The 23,691-nt window shown below is 41.6% G+C and overlaps 1 protein-coding gene across 1 annotated transcript; it reads left to right on the top strand.

Annotated features, from left to right (window-relative positions):
- Positions 1-789: 789 nt before the first annotated feature.
- On the top strand, positions 790-11,441 carry LOC124214868 (homeobox protein GBX-1). Its single transcript, XM_046617597.2, has 3 exons — positions 790-1,093; positions 1,804-2,106; positions 8,921-11,441. The coding sequence occupies exons 1-3, from the start codon at positions 790-792 to the stop codon at positions 9,526-9,528; spliced, it is 1,215 nt and encodes a 404-aa protein (XP_046473553.1). The 3' UTR covers positions 9,529-11,441.
- Positions 11,442-23,691: the final 12,250 nt, after the last annotated feature.

The following is a 23,691-nucleotide window of genomic DNA, read 5'->3' as shown; positions in this document are numbered from 1 at the left end:
GGCGGATATAAAGCCTCTAGTTACTAAAATGAAATTATATTTTATCGTGTATCGTGATCGTTCGATGGTAACTGTAACAATACGCATATTATGAATTATTTGTCTCGTATTATGCAGTGTGCGGAACTGACGTGATCGAGTGCGTGGTAGTGTCGGAAACATGGAAATGAACGTTTTTACGAAAATTTATACACGCGCAATTACAGTGCGGACGGTGAGATGAATTAACATCTGAAATTGTTGTGCCGAAGATTTCAGTGTGCGAATATTGTTGACACCGCGCGAGTTGAACTGTGTGCGGGGTGGGGGGGGGGGAGGGTGGGTGAAACATGATGAAATTGCTCGTTAAATAACAATTGATTACATTAGGTACGGTAGAAAAAAAAAAAGAAAAAAAAAAAGAAAAGTAAACTGCAACCGTATAAGCCTGAGAATAAAATCGAGGAATAAAACTGTCGACGTATATTATACAAAAAATTGTGAATGCGGTGTGAAATAAACTCGAACGATGATTATAATTCAATCATCGCGATACGTGTTTTTTTGAACACCATCTACCGCGGCGATATAATTTATACCGATCGACGAACGTGCGGCAGTGAAAAGAATTTTTGACGAAAAGGAGCGAGAGAAAAAATAAATAAAATAAAAAAACAAAACGAAACAACCAAGAAAAGGGTGAGACGAGACAGTGAGAATCGTACGGGAACGTGTTAATTCTCATCGAATTCTTTGAGGCTGGGGGGCCAGGGGCGGGAGGGGTGGGAGGGGAGTGTGAGATAATCAGAAATGGAGGAAACCGAGCTGGACGTCGGCTCGGCTAGCGACGAGATCGAGTCCGTCGAACCGGCGCGAATAAGGCCGGTACCGAGACCTTTTACGATCGAGAGCCTGATCGGCAATAATTACTGTAAAAGTGATCTGGATCAGAGCGTCGGGGGCGGTATTTGTCAGATTAAAAACCGAGGCGGATCGGAGAGCAACGGCGGCGTTGCGATTAATCGATCGGGTAATCAGGAGGACCTCGAGGGCAGAGAAAGGGAAATCATGTATCAGCAGCACTGCCTCGCGACGGCCACGAACGCCCTGCCAGGTAATTCGATCGATCGATCGATTTTGGTGAAACGATAAGGAAATACGCTGTTGAAAATTATTGTCAATTCACGACAAGAGATTTGGCGATTTACGAAATTAGGTTTCTTGAATTTGCTTAGATTTTAGGTATTCGTCGTAAATTTACAGTGTAAGTTATTTATTTGACCAAAATTTGTAAGGAAAAGACAACGAAAAAGAAAAAAAAAACGTAACTTGAACTTGTACTAAATTGTGTAGTAAAAATCTACAGTATCTGAAAATTGAACAAACATTAAACGTACGACGGATGAAACTTTCGATACGGTGTAAGAAGTTCCGTAGAGAAATTTTTAAAAGGGTGTTATAGGTATAAAATCCGGAGGGTTGGTCCAGCCGTTCCACTATTCCAGTAATGTTTTATCGGTGTTTCATTAACGTTTCGGCCCTTTGCGGGGGGTGCTCCCAAAAAACTGTAATTGCTTTATTTACAATCGCAACAATTGAAATTAACAATCACAATTCAAACCGTCCAGAGAAAAAACAGCCAATCATCCTATACTTCCGTCATTGAAATTGCATTTTGCATTTGATTGCAATTGCAATTGCATGCAATCCGTTATAGTTTTCCTCACCCAACTCGCGACTTCGTTGCGATACAATTCGAGAAAGAAAAAAAAAAAAAAATCGACACTCGACCGCGAATTGACGATTGCTTTATCCCGCAACCAGGATTCGCGATGCCGTTGAGTTTGTACGGCGCTTGGCTGCCGATGCGAATGTACGGCGGCGGAGCCTCGGGGAGTTCGATAGGATTGCCGCCGCACCTTACGGGGACAACATTTTCCTCCCAGCCGAGCCACCAGAGCCAGCAGCTGGCCAATCTGAACCTGAGCCTGAACCATCTGCAGGCCGGAGGTGGATTTCCTAGTCAACACGTCAATCAACCGGGACGAGTCCTGACCGACGAGAGCGAGGATGACAGGAGCCTTTCCCCGGCATCCCCGGTCCACGACCTCTCAAAGTCCCAGCTCGGTAAGCCGATCATCGAGTCCTTCGAGTTCTGCCTACGTAATTTCGATTAGCTTTCACGCTGATCGCGCGATTCCACGGAGAGAATCGAGTTCGTCCGATCATCGATATGCTTGGGAGGGGGGGGGGGGGGGGGATTTTTCGAGTCAAGTGATATTCGTAAATCCTCTAGAGTCAATATATACCACTTGCTTGAGTCAATGAAATACCTTTGTCGGTCGAAATACTTGCGGTGACTTGATTAGAGAATTGAATCAAGCCTTTGAATGATCCGTGCTTGTTATGAATTCGAGATAACACGGAACGAGTTCCTACCGATAATGTGACTTTTTGATCAAGAAAATGTGTGATTGAGATTACTAAAAATTTCATTCAACTTGTTTCAAATATATGAAATTTTTGTATCGAAACAAATTGAGATTGTTTTGATTCATGTTTCGTCGAGTCGAGAGTTCAACGGTTGAAACAGGCGATAAAATTTTTTGGTAATAAAAATATATTGCATATGTGTTGTATACGTAGAAGTATAAATTGTCAATGTCAATTTCTATGACTCTATATTTGGTATTTAAATTTATTATAATAAAATTAGACCATATTCGTAAGAACATTAGATTTTTTACCACAATTTGAAGCTCTGCTGATTAATAATCGAGATACTAAAATTATCGCGACAATTTCCGAGCATGGCCCGAAAATAACGCACGGTAACGAAGATGCTGTTTAAATTTCAAGTCGATCGGAAGATCAGTTTTTAACAAATCGTGTAAAAACGCAGAAAAAAAATGAAATGAAGAAGATGATTCTTCGACGCTGAAGTCCCCTTAATAATCACGTCATTATCGGTACAACCGACAATTGATTTTTGAATAGTTTCTCGACAAAAAATTTACCTGTACAATTCGATTAAACAATGTTAATCGCGAATTAGAATCTTATATTAGATGTCTGTGTTCACGATTGGCAGTCGGTTAATCAATCGCAATTAAAATGCAATTATGGATTGGCGCCCGACTGTAAGCAACTGAATAATTATACATCGACGTCTTATACATACAGCGCGTAATTTAACTGCCGATGCAGAACCTTATAAGCTCAGCTACGGATCGGCGTTAGATACTCGTATAATAATGTAGGTACGGTGTAATTGTTATAAGCGACGGCGCGATGTTCAAAGGGACGCGATTGTAATTACAATTACAATTGCATGTGCCTGAAATTCGGGAGATTTTCACTTAGGTGTTAGAAAAGTGTACACGCATACATTCCGGGAATTTTAGATACAGGAGTTACTTAACTCTTCGAGGCATACATTTTTGAATTTTGAAATTACACATTTCTGAGGTCGGATTCGTTTTGCAGCGACCCCGAGTAACAAATTTCAAACGAATCGGATCAATTTTTATATTTTCAGTCCGTCATGCTGGATCCGCTATTTTGAATTCAGTAATTTTTATGTCAGATTCGTTTTTAGCGACTCCAAAAATTCAATATTTACAGAATTCAACGTGACGATTTTACCTGCCGATAATTTGAAAATTCGACCTTCTGTGCAACGAACCAGCTATGAATAAAAATTTTAGCGGCAGAGTAAGTTCTTGAGTTCAATTGATTTCGATTAAGTCATGTAATTCAATTCTAATTTTTTAAACTTCAAATTAATGTTTTTAATTCAAATAAATTTCTTTAATTCAACCTACAATTATACCTAATTTCAATTAATGAATTTCAATTTTTTTTTTTCTTCGATAAATCGCTCCAATTTAAGTGATTTGAAAAAATTTCGATTCACTCATTTGTATTTCCTGTCAATTCTCATTAATTTATTCAATGCAACTTGATTTCTTAACTTTCATACAACTTTCTTTTTCTCTGCAAACGGAATAAAACTGGCCTGAATCCGACCTAATTCAAACGAACCTGACTCAACTTTCCATAACTCATTTATTTCTCAATCAATTCTCACGTTTTCGGTCAATTTTTAATAATTTGCCCAACACTCATTCGTGCATGCGAATTATCACGAATTGAAAAACCAATCGACGCATCGACACATCTCGTTATTTCTCTCTCGAGAAAAACAACGCGTAACTCGAAATAATCGACGACGACCGAACGGACATACGGGAAAAGCTGCACGACATATATTGTCTATAGTAAGTGTAGGAAACTGTGCGCACCTAGGTGGCTAAACGTCATCATCTACAACCGGAAGCATAAACAATTTAAATGGTGAATGAAGCACGGGTGCATGTACCCGTACCTACACCCACAACCAGCATGCCTGCACACACGCTGCAGCAGCTTGCGGTCTAACCGCCCAAATAACCAGCTGACCGTACGCGTGCATAGGTATACGGAGGCGTAACTAACCGGCCGACGACGCATCGCCTTGGAATGCAACGAAGCCCTTGCAGAGGGTTTGATGACCTTCGATCGAGACGTGGAAATTCGCCTGATGCAAGAGACGCGTGCGGACAACTGACAACGATATTAATTACGGCAGAATTTAGGACCGTCTTCGAAATCGTTGACTTTTATGTATCGGGACTTGAAATTGTAAGGAATACCTTCGATATCTTAAGCCGACGTCGTCGTTCAATTCTGCGGAAGGGTAGATGGATAGATAACGTTTGTTTAGACCGTAACCTGATTCCGGGTCTTGAGGCAAAGGAAAGAACATATAAGTATGTAATTGTAATTATAGACGAAACAATGGATAGACAAGTAATACATGCTTGAATAACGACGATCAATAGACGAAAACAAAGGTAACAAAGGTACGATGGATTTACAAAATTTCGAAAGCGCGCGGAGTATGACAGGGGTCAAAGAGTGAGAGAGAGAGAGAGAGAGAGATAGGGTGAAAGTCTGAAGATCTTGACGTGTAAAGTAAAGTAAAAAAAAGAAATCTGCATCCGTATAATTCGATAGTTACGAAATTTCACGGAGTATTCAACTATCGATACCCGACCCGACAACTCGAGATTCAAGTAGATCTGTACAACATGCCTGACACCGACAATAATTAATCAACGAGAGCGAAAGATCTACGTTAGGAAAAAATGATTCCTTCGCTGAAGGCTGAAGTTGGTAACGTTATCGTAACGAAACATCGTGAAAAAAAAAAAAAAAAATTATTATTGTAAAATTTTAAAACGACTTTCAAGTAGTTTTCACTTTTCAAAATAACTACACATTTTCTCTCTCATTACTTATTTACCATCTAAATTTCAAAAAATCCTAAAGGGTTCGAGTCACGATTTTTTCTGAACATGCATCGTCAACCTCATGATTACTCAAGCTGACGCCTACGAGGGTAAGGTATTAATGCAAATTAAAATCGAAATGAATAAGGGTGATGAATAAAAAGAGAAATAAGTGAAAAGAAGAAAAGAAAGAAAGTGTTACACGATCAGGGATTATAAGACGTTGATCATCGGTCACGTATTTTCGGGGTACTACCGTCGGTGTGAGTGAGATATTGTCATTCGAAGGGAGAAAGGTACGTAAGGTATACATACGACGCGACGCCTGCGAACAGCTTCACGTCGAGAAACGAAACGTAAACGAAACGAAACGAAACGAAACGAAACGAAACGAAACGGCCGGTGTCGTCTCTTACCGACCGGCTGCAATTGATGTCCCGCCGCCGTTGCCGCAACTATTTTGTATTCAATGTCGGAATCGTTCTGAGAACCTATCATTCATTTATGATATACCAAAGCGCGCCAACTGCTTGATACTTGCGCGATGCACAGGGCTAATATTATTACACATATAGCCGAAGCTCTTTGCTCCTAGGCACACGCACGCAACGCGGCGGGCGATGGCAAAGCGCCGGGTACGTATAAAGAGGCCCTCCTCCTCCTCCCTTTCCACGTCGGTATTTGTGCCTATCGATTATCGCATCGTCCCGATCGCGAGGGGTCAAGGTGGAGGAGGTGGGGGGGGCTGGACGACTAATTCGATGCCACAACGGGGTTGCCCGGATGGTCGATTTCGACGTTGACGTATATATCACCGAATATCGAAGTCGAAAAAGGGCTTAATTAACCATCTTTGAGCCATAGCGGTGAGTATTCTTACCGCCGATTTTACGTCCATTTTTTGTATATTTATAGACAACTTGGAAGACGCAATTCTTTGCCCTTTTTTTCGCTGTTTCTGACAGCGCGCCAAGAGATTTTCAATACTCGAGAGTAATTGTCGTGATGGGATGAAAATTATTATTGTTAAAAAATAAATTTATTCGAAGAAAATCGTGAAAATTGAAGGAATAATTTATTTTCGATAAAGTTAACCCCTCTACGTATACAACTTTGTGTTTCGTCGGGGAAGGTCAGTAACGAACTCAAAAATGTTTCTTCATTTTTTGACGACGTTTCGACAGGGCTTTGCCCGTCATCTTCTCGTTTTTTTTTTTTTTTTTACTATCCTTCGTGTTCATCGTACAAGATTTAAGGAAAAAGTGACGAAACTACAATAAATATATGCCCCGAATTCTACGATATCATTTTATTAAATTCGTAAAATTAATGCCGTCTCTTTATTTCTGCTTCAAATGAAAACGTATTTGAGTGTTTTCACATTTTCGCGCACGATGTAGGTACCTACCGTCAACTTCGATATTTGAATATATATACGTCAACGTCGAAATCGATACACATATTATTACGTACGTAAACCTAACCGAGATAACAACTTTCAAACTGACAATTTTAATTTTATACAAAATTTCAAGTTTCACCGAATCCACGATCGGCTCGATAAAAATATATTTTCAATCCCCTCGGACGCGGAGCGCGCACGAAATGATTGTCATTACATAAACACCGCGACTCCAGACGATATAACTGCAACACGTACTGCATATAGGCAACGATTCAATTGTCGGCCGTTGCGACGTGGGAGGGGGATAAATACTCTCATGAAGCTATAAGCGTATTTAATTATAATTACGTGACCGTAGGATAGCTGAGTTGTATAGGTATGCGATTCGCATATGACAAAGCACAAGTGTAATAAAGTAGCTGTTAATGCGGACCGATAATGCTAGTGCCTGCATAACCGATCAGGGATGTCGTCAATCTTAGTAGGCGTACAAAAAAATGTCTCATATACGAGAGGAGACTTCGAGTTGCTTGCCTCTTACCTTGAATTCGAGCTTAAACGGCAAGTGTCTCACGGTAGATCCCTGAAACACGCGAGGAGAGAGAAACTTATCAGAACTATCGTCGAGGACTTAACGGCTTCTCCAATTTTCATGCAGAAGCTAAAATAAACGAGGTTGAAATTGGTAACGTTAACGTGACGGAGGCTCGGTAAAAGAATCCGTGCTTTCGAATTTCGTACGTGCGGCGTAACGTTGCTAACTTTAACTATACGTTAACACGTATAATAACAAATTTGTAACACCGATAGCTGGTTCGACGCGTCAACTTTTCGCCAAATTCATACACGAAAAGATGCACCAGAGGATGGTACGCGTGGACAAGAACGCGGACTTGATCGTACGAGGGGATTGTTTATTTTTTTTTCTTGAATTCCTTTGCTTTTTACCAGAGGATATAACGACCCGCCTTTACCGTGTCGGCCACGTGGGGCAGACCAATGAATAGAGGAGACCGTCGTAGGGAAAATTAGACTAAACTTTATCATGCCGGGGGTCAGGCGGCGAAGGGGCGTAGAAAAAACAGGAGAAAAAAAAAAGAAAAAAGAAAAAAAAGCCACTCGCCCCTGTGTATAAAAGCGAGGATCACCGACGTGATGAAATCGAACGTCGATAAAACGGTAGTCCGGCAAATTGATACTTGAATTTCATTGACTATCATTTATCGCGAAGGATCGAAGCGTCACGCCGAAGGAAATGATTCTCGAAAAGCAATTGGGCCTAATTTTCTCGCAAATGAATCATGCGAAGAAATCAAATTAATCGTACTGTCTGTGATTATATTATTCTTCGATATCGTAGAATTATTATTACGGTTTTGGACTGTGGAGTTGAAAAGGATAAACTGGTACGTTGTAATATATACGAATCACGATGTCAGAAAATTTGATAATGTAGACAATCAAGCAGGAAAATTCGAATATGGTGAGAGTTACGCTACATTTTTTTTTTTTCACAGATCATAATAAATTACCGTCAGTCCCACACTACACCTGACATTGTCAATCCGAAACTATCCGACTTTTAATTCACGATTCGATCTGCAAAAAGCTTTTTCTACACAGTAATCCACGCCGTATAATTTTTGTTTATTAGTCGAAGACGGCGCGCCATTTTCAACGTTGTAAAATATACAATCCACGCCGTGTTGAGCCTGGCTATTGTTCTATTTATTCTGACGGTTTCATGCTTTAGGTTTCTGAAATTTGTTTCTTTTCACGTATACTGAAACCTCTTGTAAAACTCCACAATAACTCTACAAGGATCCAACAATCCGATCCCCGAAAATATAATCTATAAAAAAAGATGTCGAACGATGTATGTGTCTGAATTGCGGTAGAGGTAAAAATATAGAAAGATCAAGAAACAGAACGACCACGATATCGAATATTTTTACCAAGCGAAAACTTAATTCACAGAGTTTAAAAATGTGGAAAATCAAAGTAAGGCGAAGTAAAAGAATAGAAATGTCAAAGTATAAAATGCCAAAATATAGAGTCGTCAGAATTCGTCACGATTTAATAAATAATTCTATACTAATTAGATCAGCGTTCAATCGAAGATTCGATATTTTTTCCTCCTTCTACACCGTCGACGGGCAATGCAAATTTATTTTACCCCCGAGCCTCTGAATTGAAATTGCAGAATCGGAGAGCGGCCGAGTGTCGGCGGATAGCGAGGACGATTCAATGGGAAACGAGGTTGGAGGAAACGGTTCCGGAGAGCGAGGAAGCGGAAGCGGAGGATCGGGGGGAGGCGGCGGAAGCGGCAGCAAAGCGCGGCGTCGAAGAACGGCGTTCACCTCGGAACAGCTGCTGGAGCTTGAGCGTGAATTCCACGCGAAAAAGTACCTCAGCCTTACGGAACGTTCGCACATTGCTCACGCCCTGAAGCTCTCCGAGGTCCAGGTGAAAATTTGGTTCCAGAACCGGCGCGCAAAGTGGAAGAGGGTCAAGGCTGGCCTAACGACGAGCGGCGCAGGTTCCGCGGGCCGGAACTCGGCCGGTCAGCACGCCGGAAACGGGCCCCGAATCGTCGTCCCGATCCCCGTGCACGTCAGCCGACTCGCCGTCCGATCGCACCATCATCACATGGAGAAGTGTTCGCAGCCGGCGACACCGGGATCGGCCGGCGGCCTCGGTCCGAGCCTCGCGAATTGCCTCAACGCGAATATTCAGGCCCCGGGGGGACCGCTCGGCGGACTTCGCAGGGTCTTTTCGGCCAGCCAACACGGCGAGCCGTCGGCAAGGTAGTCGCGGAAAATGTCGTTACCGACGTTACAGGTGCGTTTTTTCCCGATATTTCGACACAAAGGAAGAAGAAAGAAAATGATGTATACCTACCACGGTTATCCCATTTTTTTCCTTCGTATTGTTACAATCCGGTAGACTAGCGATACCGGTTCTGGAGAGAGATTCCCTTACCGACATATTACCGACCCTCAGCCGAGACGCAAACCTTTTATCTAAAATGATCGAGGGTCGGACGTATCCCTCGGAGCAGAACCGGCGTTGCTTTTCTACTGAATCTGCGGAGAGGAATAACTGAGAAGCCGATTATAATTTATAGCTTTCCGACTTATCGTATAATTGAATCATGGCCAATTAATAATAGCGTTGTGCCAATTAATCGATCGTACGATCGTGTATAGGTTTTTTTTATTCTCATTTTACAAATTCAAATCCTTTAACGCAAGACGTTGTTCCGTTGTACAGACACTCTCAAATTATCGTGCGTACAGTATCATGTGTACGTGTATATAACCTTTGTACATATCTCGGGGGACAATACTACAATTTCTTATAATTATATATATATATATATTACTGTAGAAAAAGAAAAATCCCGGTACAATAATAAAAAATAAATTTACATCCGCGACGATATAATAAATATTACGATAAATGATAACTCGTCTCGCGAAAATATGTAATAAAATTGGTACGATCAAATTTGTTGCGCAATTATTACGATCATTATAATGTATATAATCCTGAACGCAGATGTTGGCAAAGAATGACGTTTGTTGCACGATATAGACAGAAATTTTTGTCAACTACAGTCTGAAATAAAATTGTTTGTAAACCTATAATGCGGTAAATTCAACGACGAAAATGATTATCTGCTTGCAGCGAGTTGAACGTAACAGGGATTGAAAAAATGTCTTTCTATAATCGCTGAGAATTTACAGCGTGGAAAGCTTTAGGTACAACACATTACCAAGAGACGGATTAATTTACCTCTATTATACACGTACGATATTGTACGCGAGCCCGTCTAAAGTTAATTAAATAAACAAAGTATGTATATTATACATATAATATAATCCGAACATTGTATATTAAAGGTACTATTGTTACCTCAAAGGTATTAGACGATGATGAACAAAGGGAAGAACATGAATATATTCAAAGGAAGACACACCCAAAGATCGGTGTCCGATATAATCTCTCCACGCGGTAAGAGGATTTAGAAAAAAACCAATTTAGATTTGACGCGAGCTGGAGAAAAGAGAACTTATATATATATATCCTCAAGCCGAGACTGTACATAACCTGCCTATTATACATGCACGAGCTTGCATATAATGATAAAAACAATTCCGGCCGTTTATAATCCTTGAAAAATTAAAGAAACTATCAGTCAGTAAATTGTCCGAACATTTCGAGTCTGCGCTTGAAAATTACTGCAGAGGTAAAAATTTGAAACGTATGTACAATAACCGTTACAGCCAATCGTATACTGGCAAATGATAACGCAATCAAACAATATTATTGTACAGTTATATGTAATAATTTCTAAAATAGATATTAACGAATGGCGAATAATAGTGGTAATAATTTGTTATAACGAACGAGTTTATGTACGATATAATTGATTTAATATATTTCTATTGATTAATGTAATAATAAATAATAATAATCATCATTGCTATTATTATTATTATTATTATTACTATTATTATTACCATTATATCGACGATGATAATTATTATTACCTACATTAGTATTGTAATAAGAAACCGAAAAATACCTTACGTGATATTATGTATACATGCAATAAAACACTATGTTACTACATATAAATAATGCTTATATATGTATAGCGGTGTTTATTTAATGATCAATCACTCCTCCCTTGTTCAGTACAACCCGAACTATAAACTCTGAACTTGTATCAGATCGGAAAGAGAGGGCTGTTGAATAATTCTCTATTTAGGACCGACGATGTGAGTAAAAAAAAAAAAAGAAAATAAAAAAAAATAAAAAAGAGGCAAATCTGAAAATAGCAAAAAAAAAAAAACGGTCGAACGTGAAGTGAAAAGTGCGACGAAAAATCGGTTTACGGTAAGGCGCAAGGAGTATAAGAAGAAGAACTGCACGGGGCGTGAAGTGGGCGGCGCATCGGCCGTTTTCAAATCGGGCCAAACAATTCGTATATTTTGACAATTTGTCCGAATAAGGTAAGGGTGTAATTGTATACATAGATACATCGGCGAGAGCCAGGCAACTATCATAGATCATAGAAAGGAAGGTACAAAACGGATCCTCTTCTACGAACGAAAGCATCGCCGTCGATCCCTCAAATCCCAATTGTGCAGGGTTCAACGGTGCATAGGCGACTTTTGTCGTGCCGTCAATTTTGACTTTCGACTTTGCCGGACTCCCTCCTCCCTTAACTTTTCTCTCTGTTTCGAGCGCGTGGATCGCGTCGCACTTTCGTAATTCCCCGGGGAATCCCTCTCTCTCTCTCTCTTTCTCTCTTTCTCTCTTTCTCTTCGGGGCCCGACGCACCTTTTCCCGCCAGTGGTATATAATGCCCCCCCTCCCAAAAAAGGCGCACGGGTCCATCCGTGTCCCGTTTCAAAGGGATCGTACCGAAGGAGAAAAAAAAAAAAACTATTCGGGCTGGCTCCCTGACATAAGGCCTTCTCTCAGCTATCCAATGCACCGTGGGCGTGACACCCATATGCCACTTTATGCGCGCAATGCGCGCCTGACACCGAGCTTATAGGTATACCTACGATACAAGCGTATGTATACACCTACCCTGTGTGTCTCACGGTGCACCCCATAAAATACACGACTAATCGTAAGTGTAACGAAGAAAAAAATTCGCGGTCTGATCCCAGATGACACGTGACATAGAAATTAAAATTTTACAGTCGCGTTAACAATAAGGAATTGAAGAATTTTCGTGCCAAACAATTTTCATTCGTGATTTTTTTTTTTTTTTTCTTGTCGTTTCAAACATTTATAGAAAAAAATACAAGGTCAGTATTGAAATTCCAGGCTACATACAAGTTCTCAAGGCTGTGAAAAAAAATTCCAAGGTTTATTCCGGGTCATCAAGATTCTACAGAGACACCCCGATATTCGTGGTAAAAATGATTAATTCCAAATTCCTGCTCAAAGATATCAATTGAATTCGTGAATCGCGCAGTGAGTGATCTTTTCGTTCCCCGTTATTTTCCATGCTTTCCATACCGCGCCACCATGGGACCCCTTGACTGCGGGGTACCCGATGGAAGCGATCCGCCCTCGCTAGCCGGTATAGATTATAGTTACGGGTTTGTGTAGTAGCTACGCGATGCGTGCAGATACGCACGAACCTGCATGTACCTACATACGTGCAATGTGTGCATAATAAATAATAAGGGCTGACTGCGGGTTGAAGCGTGATGACGTGCAATGCCTAATTCATCTAATACGTATAATAACAAAGCTTCCGAAGCGATATACTCACGTAAGAGGGGGGGGAGAGGCTCGTGGAAGCTGGTAACCCTGCATTATCGCACTGTGCACGGCAGTTCGCTGGTTTGCATTCACGCAAAATGAACGCCAGGTGCGGTTAGTCGGAGTGAAAATTTGCAGCCGCACTCACAATCAGTCGCTTAGGAACCATCGCGCAGCTCGGCTAGGCCCGAATTAGGTTTGTACGCACGCTACTGTTCCGCCTAAACGGTGCACAAAAGGGTATCCACGCAGAAATTTTATACCCTGCAATCCGTTGCTGTTGCTGCAATGCTGCCGCACAACGGTTATACATTATATATACTGTTATCCAAGTCGTTGGAACGGTAAGTTTAACTTCACGTGAGATGAGATGCGGGCATTGAAACTTAACCCTTTCCTTTGAAAACGAAAACCAAAAAAAATAAATAAATAAAAACAAGCGTGACTGTAAGAAGATGCAAACACGATTTGACGCCAGATTGTTATTGACCTAACAATAAACTTCGAATAATAATAGTCCTGATGAATTTTCTAGAAACTCGATATATTCTTCCTCCAACTAATTTTGTACGGTTCTGTGATTAGAAATGTTTTTACATCAGGTGCGTTAAACGTATGCATTCCAAGATTTCGATGATCGATTTACCAATAATATGAAATCCCGTTCATTAATCTTCGCAAAGGTGTCCTCGATTTATTCTCATTGCACTCGCGTCCCGAAAAGCCGTGCATACGACTGTTAACGTGTCGTCACTTCCACGTCGCGGAGCAAGTCGGCATGATATGCGACAAAAGTTAATGTGCATCTGTTACATACAGGGTGTCCTACTGCAATCGAGAATTTCGATTCCACGACTATTCCAGGAATTTCCGAGACACTTGGTTGAAAAATTCTAGGACCTTAATTTCGTTTTCCTATGAGTTTTCAACGATAGGATAAGTTGGTTGGATGTTGAATTCAAAAATTTATACAGGAGTTTATACACGGAGTGAATCGCTAACGACTGCACGGTCCGTCGTTTTAAAAATGGAAATATCGCTGTTTGTAATTAAAAAAATGTATCGTGTCAACTTTCCCAGGACTTGAGGAGAAATTTTTGTTTTCCAGGATAATTCCAGGATATAAGGATATTTAAGGAGTAGCAGAGACACCCTGTACACAATAATACAGTGAAGAACCGAACGTCAAACCGTAGCTAAACAACTTGTCGATTTTATCATTACCGATGCTTCGATTACTCGCAAAAATATAATCTTACGATCATTTTCGAAAGTATCCGTTTACCAACGAATCAGCCAGAAAACTGTCCGTTCGCTATATCATTACCGTAAAATTCCCTGACCTGCGTAACAGAAGAACCTACGCTACACAATATCTGTAGCTCAATAATTTCAATTAAACAATCCACAAACATTTGTTGCAACCGATACAAGTTAATATCGTCTCGAGAAAAAAATCACCTCTGATAATAAAATGCACAAACATACTGCAAGAGTGAGTGAAAAATCTCTGAAACATTTAGTTGTAGCCCGAATAACTTGTACGCGTATAACTTGGCTTGTTGGTACCAGAGAACGAGGGATGAAAGCGTGACGGAACGACGAGTAGAAGGAGATAGAGAAGGAGGAAGCAGAGAGCGAAGAGTAGAGGGGTTCGAGGAGGGAGGGAGGGAGGGAGAGAGGGAGAAGAAGAACCAGGGGGCAGATTCGTTCGGTGTCCCCTAGTGGGCGTGGCAGAACGAGGAGATGATTTATTTCTTACCGGGAGTCGTAACTGCTGAGATCTACTGTAAACGACCACGGTTGCGGATTGATCATAATGCACTGCGGATCCATTGTGCGTTATACGTAGGGATGTATTGCATATATACCTCCGGTTATACATATACCGACAGAGCATATACGGCCGAAGCTGCACAAAAACGTAACATGAACTACTCTGCTGTGATGTCGTGTCTATGATGTAACGTAAAGCTCCAAAGGACGAAACAACACTCGGGTATCAAGGATGGACGATTATACAAGATTATCAAATTTTTACACTGGTAAGGAAATGTGAGTTGGTATACCTGTAATTAGTGTGTGTGTGTGACGAATATTCGCATTCGCAAAAATCATGCGACATTTTCCTTATGAACAAAACATTAGCTCGACCATGAACTTTTATTAGATAAAAGTTTGTCTTCACGTTCGAATCTCTGTCAATTCCTTTGTCAATCTGTCGTTAAATAGTCAAACAAACAATCTGCTTGGTTCGAACACGGTGTACCCTCTCTGTCTGTCTCGATCGATCGTCAGCATTTAGCCGTACAGAGAAATGGCGCCAGATTTGAAAATGTTTATCCGCATTCGAGAATGCTTAAAAACTTTACATTCTACAAGCACATCGCTAATACACGTACAAGCATATCGACACGCGAAAATGTTTCGATTCGCGACACATCGTCGAGTCTTTCCCACAGTTGTATCCATTATACATATAGGTATAGGCGGTTCCAGATCCGAAATTGCAGATTGTTGACCGTGACTGACAACGATACGAAGCGCGAGTGTTTGGATTTGAGAGGGCTTTCGTAACGATCGTCGCGAGAAGGAGAAGGAGAAGGAGAAGGAGAAGGAGGATGAAAATTTTTCCCCCGATTTGCTTTCTAGTGGCCGTGAAATCGGGCAAACGGTTCAAGAGCACGACGAATTCGTAACCTCCGGGCACAACTGTCTGCCTTACTGCCTTGCCCACACTACATGTACCCGTGTACGATATCCCAGCACCATCAAGCCGTGATTTACGAGGCGTGCCTAGACTCGCGCCGTTTCGTTATGTGCTGTATGGGCACCTACTCAACCCAGCCTTCTTACAATTAATGAATAAAACAATACCGCGCGTATATATTCCGTGTACACTTATTATAGATATATAGACGCAAGCAAGCATCGCGTGACTTTGTCGTCTTCTTCGTCTTCTTCACACACATGTGCAGCATCGAATATTCCGTACATCCCGCGGCGAGCAACCTCAACTTCTTCTCTTTCTAACCCTTCTCTTCTTCACCGTCTGTATTCGCGTACAGTGACCATACACGCGTACCTACGTTACGTCGAGATGATCGATCGACGATGAATTAACCGTCCCAAATTCACGGTGTCCACTAAAAAACCTCCGACAAATTTCGGTGAAAAACTTTTCAGCCGTTGTGACATAAGATAGGTTACACGTGTAACGAGAAAACATTGTTTTCAACCCTGCGCGACAAGTTCGATTAACATCTCATATTGAGAACGCAAAGACGCGATGTTACAAGTACATGTAACAACTAGTTCGGGATTGTTCTCGACTGTCCGACATTACGTGAAAATAAATTTTCCACACCGGGATGAAACGAGAGCGTGCCATGCATAAAAGACGAACTTGGAAAAGCGAAGAACCAACGATCCGAAGAAGGGTTCTTGGCGACGTCTGAGGAAGAGAAATCTGGCCAAATTCATTGTCGGCACCCGAAAACCTTGGATGACGAATGGTTGGCTGAAACCGCCGACTGTTGTATAATACATTAAGTATTATAATTCAAGAATCGAAGCGAGTGGAAGTTGCAAACGGAAGAGGAAGAAGCGGCTACAATACTCGGTGTAAACTTTCCGCTACTCTTCCTCGCCCTCCCCACCAAAATCCCGGATACATTTTCAGCCGAGTGACACAACGCTGTGCATTGTTCGCAGCATCCGCACGTCGACAACCGCCGACTGAAATCGACCTCAACTTATTATTCCCAAGTATAACGCAAAGTGCAGATATCCGTCCCCTGCATGATCGTTTAGCTAAATCACTTATGTACGTTGCTGCTGATATATATATATATATATCCGATTCCCGGTACATCTCCTCCAGACGACCACCCAATTCATGTTTTACGGACAAACGTCACGTGCGGTATTACGTATGCTACACATATAATATCATAACTATTATACATATACTACCGGCTGTACATACTTTCACCGAGAGACTGATGTACGATCATCAGCTTATGCTCACGTCTCTGATTATAAGCCGACGCAGTCACGAGAGGCGTTTCTGTCAAGAAATTGGGTGGAGGTAAAATGTCCGAAAGCTCAATAGGCAAAGCTGCATTGTAAAAGAATAAAAATTGAGAACGCGAACAGGTATGTAGAAGTAAATTCATACCGAATATAACTCTTAAGAATAAGCAAGATTGCGAAGGGCAAAATATCGATTTGACACAAGTATCGAGTGGGCTGGAAAAGTCGAGCATTCAACTTTCAGAGTCGTACTTTTTAAGAAAATTCATTCACGGCTTTGATGACTATTAGCACTGTACCAGGGACAAGTACACCCTGTCATTCGGAGCTATGGCACTCGGGGATTTTGGTCGTTCTACTTCTTTCGAACATTTATTTTCGGCACATTTTTTTAGGTTCACTGTCTTTTCAAAGTATTGTCCGTTCTTAACTTCAAATTCATAAATATCGTTCATTCGGTATGCAAACTATTCTGAAAAACCTTTTTCGGATAAACGACCGTTCGGTAAAACAGTTACTCGACTTGTTGTTAGTAATTTATGAAAAGTAAAATTTTCATCTCGCCGATCTTGGGTTATTTTAGAGTTCGTATCTTAAAAAATTTTTAGTTCTCGTCCAATCGACTTTTTCGTCTTTCGTAAATTTCACCCCCACCCAAAAAGTTTATACCTAAAATGACTATGGTTACAAGAGTATAACGCTTAGACCGTGATTCAATCTTCTCTAGACTTGGCCCCGATGGTGCGGATTGGGGGTGAGATTGAAAAGAGGACGTTGTTTAATTTTATTAAAAGATTAAACCACAATCAGACACCCCTTACGCTTCACCCGCCGAGACACGTTATTATATTATACATTGTAAAAAGTAGGTATGTCAGGGATCGTCGGCGGGATCGACGCGGGACGGAACGATCCGCAGAGTACATATACGTTACTTAGCGTCACATATGTACGGAAAATGAGGGGTTAACGGTTAACCCCGGAAACATCCCTCCGGACCTATAAAGGTCACGTGACTCTCAAACTATATACGCGGCTAGTTTTTCCACTTAGCGTGGCTTTGTGGTCGGAAGAGCCGTAATAACTTCTGGACCTCCCGATCCTCGCAGCGCGTTAACGGTAGATACATAAGATATATATTCTCACAGTCCAGTCTCGTCATTAATATCACAGTATGTATATATAACGTACCGCGACATATAAGATACACGATGAGGAGGAACAAAAAAACCAAGGAAGAATAAAAAAAGAAAAAAAAAAACATAATAAAAGGAGCAGCCTCGACATCGCGACGCAGTTTCGCGTTACTAATGAATGTTATAATTTTTTTATTCCTTCTCCCGATCGCATAATTAAAAAAAATTACGTGTGTACAGGCATGATTGGGATGTATAATATTCGCTCGTTTGTTATTCGAATACCGAACGATTCGAGTCCCGACGTGTCCTCACGGGAATCCGTTCAGCGATGATTTGTCGGGCCTCTATATCGCACATTGGCATCACGCATCACGCATCATCGCAATATCATCGTGCGAGAGGCAAAGCAGCAGCAGCAGCAGCAGCAGCAGGTGAGTATCGGGCATTCGCTATCGTGCAATATCTGCACGCACGCGTCCTGCATGCGTATCGACGCAACGGAGAGTGGTAAACGGGTCGCTCGGTTAGTTAAAACGCAAAGAAGGATCCTGGACTCGCTGCACACACAGACACCGACTCCCTTAGTATCCAAGTTGCTACAGAATAATACCGCCACACTCGCGTACACACTGGAATGATCGTTCCGCGCCACTTGCTGAATATTAATTAAAGTCCTCCGCTATTCGCCACTCCGCATCGTCTGCACGAACCGATATATATTGTATATATATATGTACACACGCGAACTCCAAATTCTGAAAGCAACAGCCCGCTGGACTATACCTACATACAAAATTAAGCCTACGAAAATCCATACACCGTAAGGTAATGCCTCCGGATCTCGTGTCCCGCCCACGCAAACCGTCGCGATACTTAATCTAAGTGGCAAAGAAAAAAAAAAAAAAAAAAACAATGTCCTCGATTCCTACCGTATTCATAAAATCACCCAATATTCGATGTAACTAAAAACCTCAACGAAAACGATGAGTATTTCATCAGGTTTCGGAACTAATCGAGATTCGGGTCTAATCGGTGTCGCCGAGTTCTAATTGAGAAAGGGGATCCGTGGTGTTATTAGAGACGTACGAGTGAGTATAAGAGAAAGAAGGGAGATTACAGAGGTTGGACCCGACAGAGTCGAGGGTATAACGGAGCTGAGCCGAGGAGATGAAAGTGGGAGGTGGAGGTGGAGGTGAAGGGATAACGGAGGAAGAGGAAGGCGCAGGTCTGGTGGATGGACGAGGGACGAGTTTCGGCGGGGGAGGGAGGGAGGAACCCTGGATGTAATTGCCGCGGTAGGCGGACCCGGGCAAAGCTTCGTGCCGAGAGGCGTGGTTGTCTGATTATACCGCGGTGATATCTGCTACGCTGTGCCTGCCCGCGGTGCCGAATATCCTGCCGCCTAGTGCCGCTGCCGCTGCCGCTGCCGCTGTGCTACATAAGCTGTCCGCGAAGCTGAAACAGCAGAGTTGGCCAACTCGACGATCAAGAACGACGACCCGGCCGCTAACCAACCCTCCTCCTCCTCCCCCGCCGCCGCCGCCGCCGCCGCCGCCGCGACGAATCCAACCTAACCCTAATATTATTGTTATACCAATGACGGTGGGACTTCGATCCTCGACGAAACGGAGGAAGGATACGGCGCAATTTGCACGAGTCCGCGCGATGAAAAAGATTTCAGAATCACGTCGTCTGCTAGTCACGATCGCGATAATTTTTTACCGCAGGTAGGCAAAACTACGATATTTACGTATGCATGTAACTGTAACGACGATCGTGTTTTCATATGCAAATTTACGCTGTTAGAAACGTTTAACTAAACAACAAGGTACCGGCGGGTACAATTTATGTTTAGGTTACTTGTTAAATTTCTTTTAGTATATATATATGACACAAATTATTGTAACTTTAACGTTTGAATCGTCGTGTAAGCATTTAATTTGTACTTTGTACTTTTTTTTCCCACTCAATACATTTAAAAATGATCGAGTCGACCCAAAAATTTTAGCCGACCTGCTGGGACATTTTTTTTCTAACCGCGAAAAGAAGATTTATCCGTACGAAGTGTTTTTTCTTCTCCGAAATAGTTTTATACAATATTCTTTGCACATATTTTCCACTATCTCGAAAATAAAACATGTAATTCTTTCTCCGCGGGGTTATTTTCCGACAGAAAGAAAATTTCAGCCTGAATTTAAGTATCGCCGGTATAACATTTTTGCAAAATATCTCTCGCACGCTACTTCCGCATCTGTACGTTTTTTTTTTCTTTTTCAAAAATTGACAGCTTGCAGTTATGGAAGAATTTAGAAAGAAAGAAAAAAAAAAAAAAAAAAGGAACACTTGCGACAACTGTAGAAGATCGTTGATTTAATTTAGGATCAAGTCTGATTAAATTGTCTTGACACCCGCATAAGTCGAGTAACAACCCCAAATACGACGTATAATACATATACTTACAAGATAAATTTGATCAGCAGCTCGTATATGGCAAAGGGGGAGCTATACATATTATACTATACCACAGCCCGTCGACAAGACCGGAAACTATTTATATATATATATATATACACAAAATAGTGCAACGGAGGGTGCGATGTCCGTGAATGTCTTGCCTCTTGATAATCAAATTTCACAGTCATAGGCGCGATCCCATCCGTCATCCCTGCACGCGACGAAGATTTCTTTAATTTGCTTTTGTTTTTTGTTTTTTTTTACATACATAAATCGTAACTCCGAAATTTGACTAAATACAGTACCCTGATACGTTACATACGTAAACCCTGAAAAATCGGTTCACACCGGGGGAAAGTAATATTGAAAAAGAACGAGGAACCCAATTTAAAATTTAACGACCAGGCGGAAATGATAGTTGGGGAATGAAAACGCAAAGCGCTAACGCGACGAGACGAAGGATAAGAAAAAGAAGAAGAGTGGAAAAAAACGAGAAATAGGCGAAAAAATACTGCCGTGCAGCACAACTCTTTATGCGACATTTATCCGGCGTGGTCCGATAGCAATTTTGCCGTATCCCGCGAGCGATGCTGAGTCAAGCTTTGCGGGATGTCCGCGAGCCGCAGGACGAAGGAACGTAGGAGGCGAGTATCCTCCTCCTTCCTCCGCGTGCTTCCCTGATCTATATACATGTGTGTATGTATGGATGTATGTATATATACGTATATACGTGACATGAGACCAACCGCAATTTGGTGCCGAGAAACTATAGTCACCTTCGATAAATGACGGTCTTATCGTAAAACGGAGACGATTTCATCTCCGTCGATTTTAACCCGCGAAACGTAATAAAAAAAGAGTCCAGTCAGCGGGGCGTCGACCAACCGACGCCGACGGAGAAGCCGGAATGTTTTACCTTGCCACTGTAATCACGGCATGGCATGGCATGGCAATCGACGGGGGAATCGGACACTCGGTGATTTTACTCCGCAGGGTAAATTGTTGCGGCCCAAAAGTTGTGAGCTTTCGGTAGCTGCGAGGGATAAGATCGAATTAAGGGAGTAAAGTCGGAAGAGCTTTTTCATTCGGATTCGACGTCCCTGTAGGTGGTATGAATTTTCTATCATATTTTCTACCCAACTTTGAACCACGTGAAATTGACTAATGCTTCGAAAAAGTTTATTTCCAAGCAACCCGAGTTTCATTTCGAAGTGACAAAACGATCGGGGTTTTAACTTCGTTTCTAATTGGCTCAAGCATGCTCGCTTATATTTTTCATAATAGATTTATACCTCGAAAATTGTGTCGAACCGACTTTGCGGTAATTAGAGCAGTTCGGATAGACGTAAGCAGCGATTATTTCCTCGTTAAAAAGCTGTTCACTTGTTTAGTACCACCCGTTTTTGTGGGTTGGAATTACGAGAGAAGCCAGCGTTTAACGGACCCGACCCATTACCGATTCACGAGCTATTTGAACAAGCCCAAACAACCCGAGCCAACAATTCGTCGTCTCTAATCGTCGCGACTCTCACGATCGGCGATCCAATTAATGAAACCTTTTTTTATACGCGAAACGATGTCTCCAACTTCCTACCAAATGTTTCAGCGAAACTTGAAATTAACTTTTTGCAACGAAAGTACGCGTTTTAATTTTGAAACGAACTAATCGTGAAAATACGCTTGGCGGTATAACATTGGGTATTGTAAAAAATTTGATTAACCAACAACTGTGTTTATAATACGATTGTACCGAGGTTCGATAATTTGCATCCTAATGATAATTTCTGCACGCAGACGAGACGTTGGCAATGATAACATTATGCAGTGAATAATTAATTGACGTGTACATACCTATGTAGACATACACACACATATATATACGTATATAAATTTTCGAACTGCGCAGCAGACGTTGCGAATGGTTATTCATGATTGTGTATATAGATATATAAATATACCGCATGCGTATAAACCTTACAACTTATGTTCGAGATACAAGATTGAAGATATTTCTCGGAATTATGACCTCACCCGATGTCGTTGGTAAATAAACTCGTTAAACGCCTTCAAGTTAAACAATTATGCATCGTAAGATACATATTTTTGCAAATACATATATCTAAAGTCCAGGCAAACGAACGATCAAACAAATTCTGTACGACGGTGTGCAAAGAAAAAAATCTATGAAAATCATTGGCAACTGTATTTTAAATAATATAATGCAACGCGTAGTACGTGCAGACAGCGTCCCATTAGCCATAAATATTTATCCATCGATATCGAGCGGAATCGGATATACAACATTACGTATGCGCATGTACATAAGTAAGCATCGGGTGGGCGTTACTCCAATTTGCCAAGAATTCATCCCCCTATCGACCCTCCGGTGCCAGGCCGCCCACCCAACTTTCGATAAGGTCCTCGGGACGGTTTTTTATCTGGTGGTATAATCGCGTTTCCCTTTTAATGAAACGCCGTGACCTGGCGTAAATGCATCTACAACCTACCCACACAACGATACGAGGCAAAGGCCGAGAGCTAGCGATTCGTTTATGACTATTTGCCGGTAGTGTTGGAATAAGAAAAATTAGGAACTTCACAACCTCGTTACTTTCGAGAATTTTTAATACTGTAATACCTACGCTTGAGACTTTCCGTTGTACTTAAAGACCGCGAATATGACATTTGTTGTTGGAAATACGGTACCGGTTTTGATTACAGATTCCGTTACCGACGATTCATCCACAATTAGCCAAGAGACAAACCTTTTTCCAGAACGTTCGCGCATCGAGGCGTCGGTAACGGAATCTGCATCCAAACGCGACACTGTATACCTGTTTCAACTTTTGTTGACAGATATACGATGATTCGGTGAGTTATCTTGCATTCTCTGAATAAACCACCCAACCGGTTATCGTATACCGAGTACAATCAATTGCACGTAAGTACGCGCGATGCATCCCTCAGGGCCTATAATAAACGCAGTGCATATATCTCTAACATCCGTATAAAGACATTAAACGATCATCTCAGCTGCGGACTGCGGTGATCA

This window comes from Neodiprion pinetum, chromosome 3, assembly GCF_021155775.2.
Source record: "Neodiprion pinetum isolate iyNeoPine1 chromosome 3, iyNeoPine1.2, whole genome shotgun sequence".
In the NCBI taxonomy this organism is placed as follows: Eukaryota; Metazoa; Arthropoda; class Insecta; order Hymenoptera; family Diprionidae; genus Neodiprion; species Neodiprion pinetum.
Note: the sequence above shows the minus strand (reverse complement) of the source record. Positions and strands in the feature narration are given on the sequence as shown.

Excerpts from the sequence above, each read along its gene's own strand:
- LOC124214868 (XM_046617597.2), top strand. The coding sequence starts at position 790 with ATGGAGGAAACCGAGCTGGACGTCGGCTCGGCTAGCGACGAGATCGAG. Across the intron at positions 1,094-1,803 it reads GGCCACGAACGCCCTGCCAG|GATTCGCGATGCCGTTGAGT; the intron begins GTAATTCGATCG and ends TCCCGCAACCAG. Across the intron at positions 2,107-8,920 it reads CCTCTCAAAGTCCCAGCTCG|AATCGGAGAGCGGCCGAGTG; the intron begins GTAAGCCGATCA and ends TTGAAATTGCAG.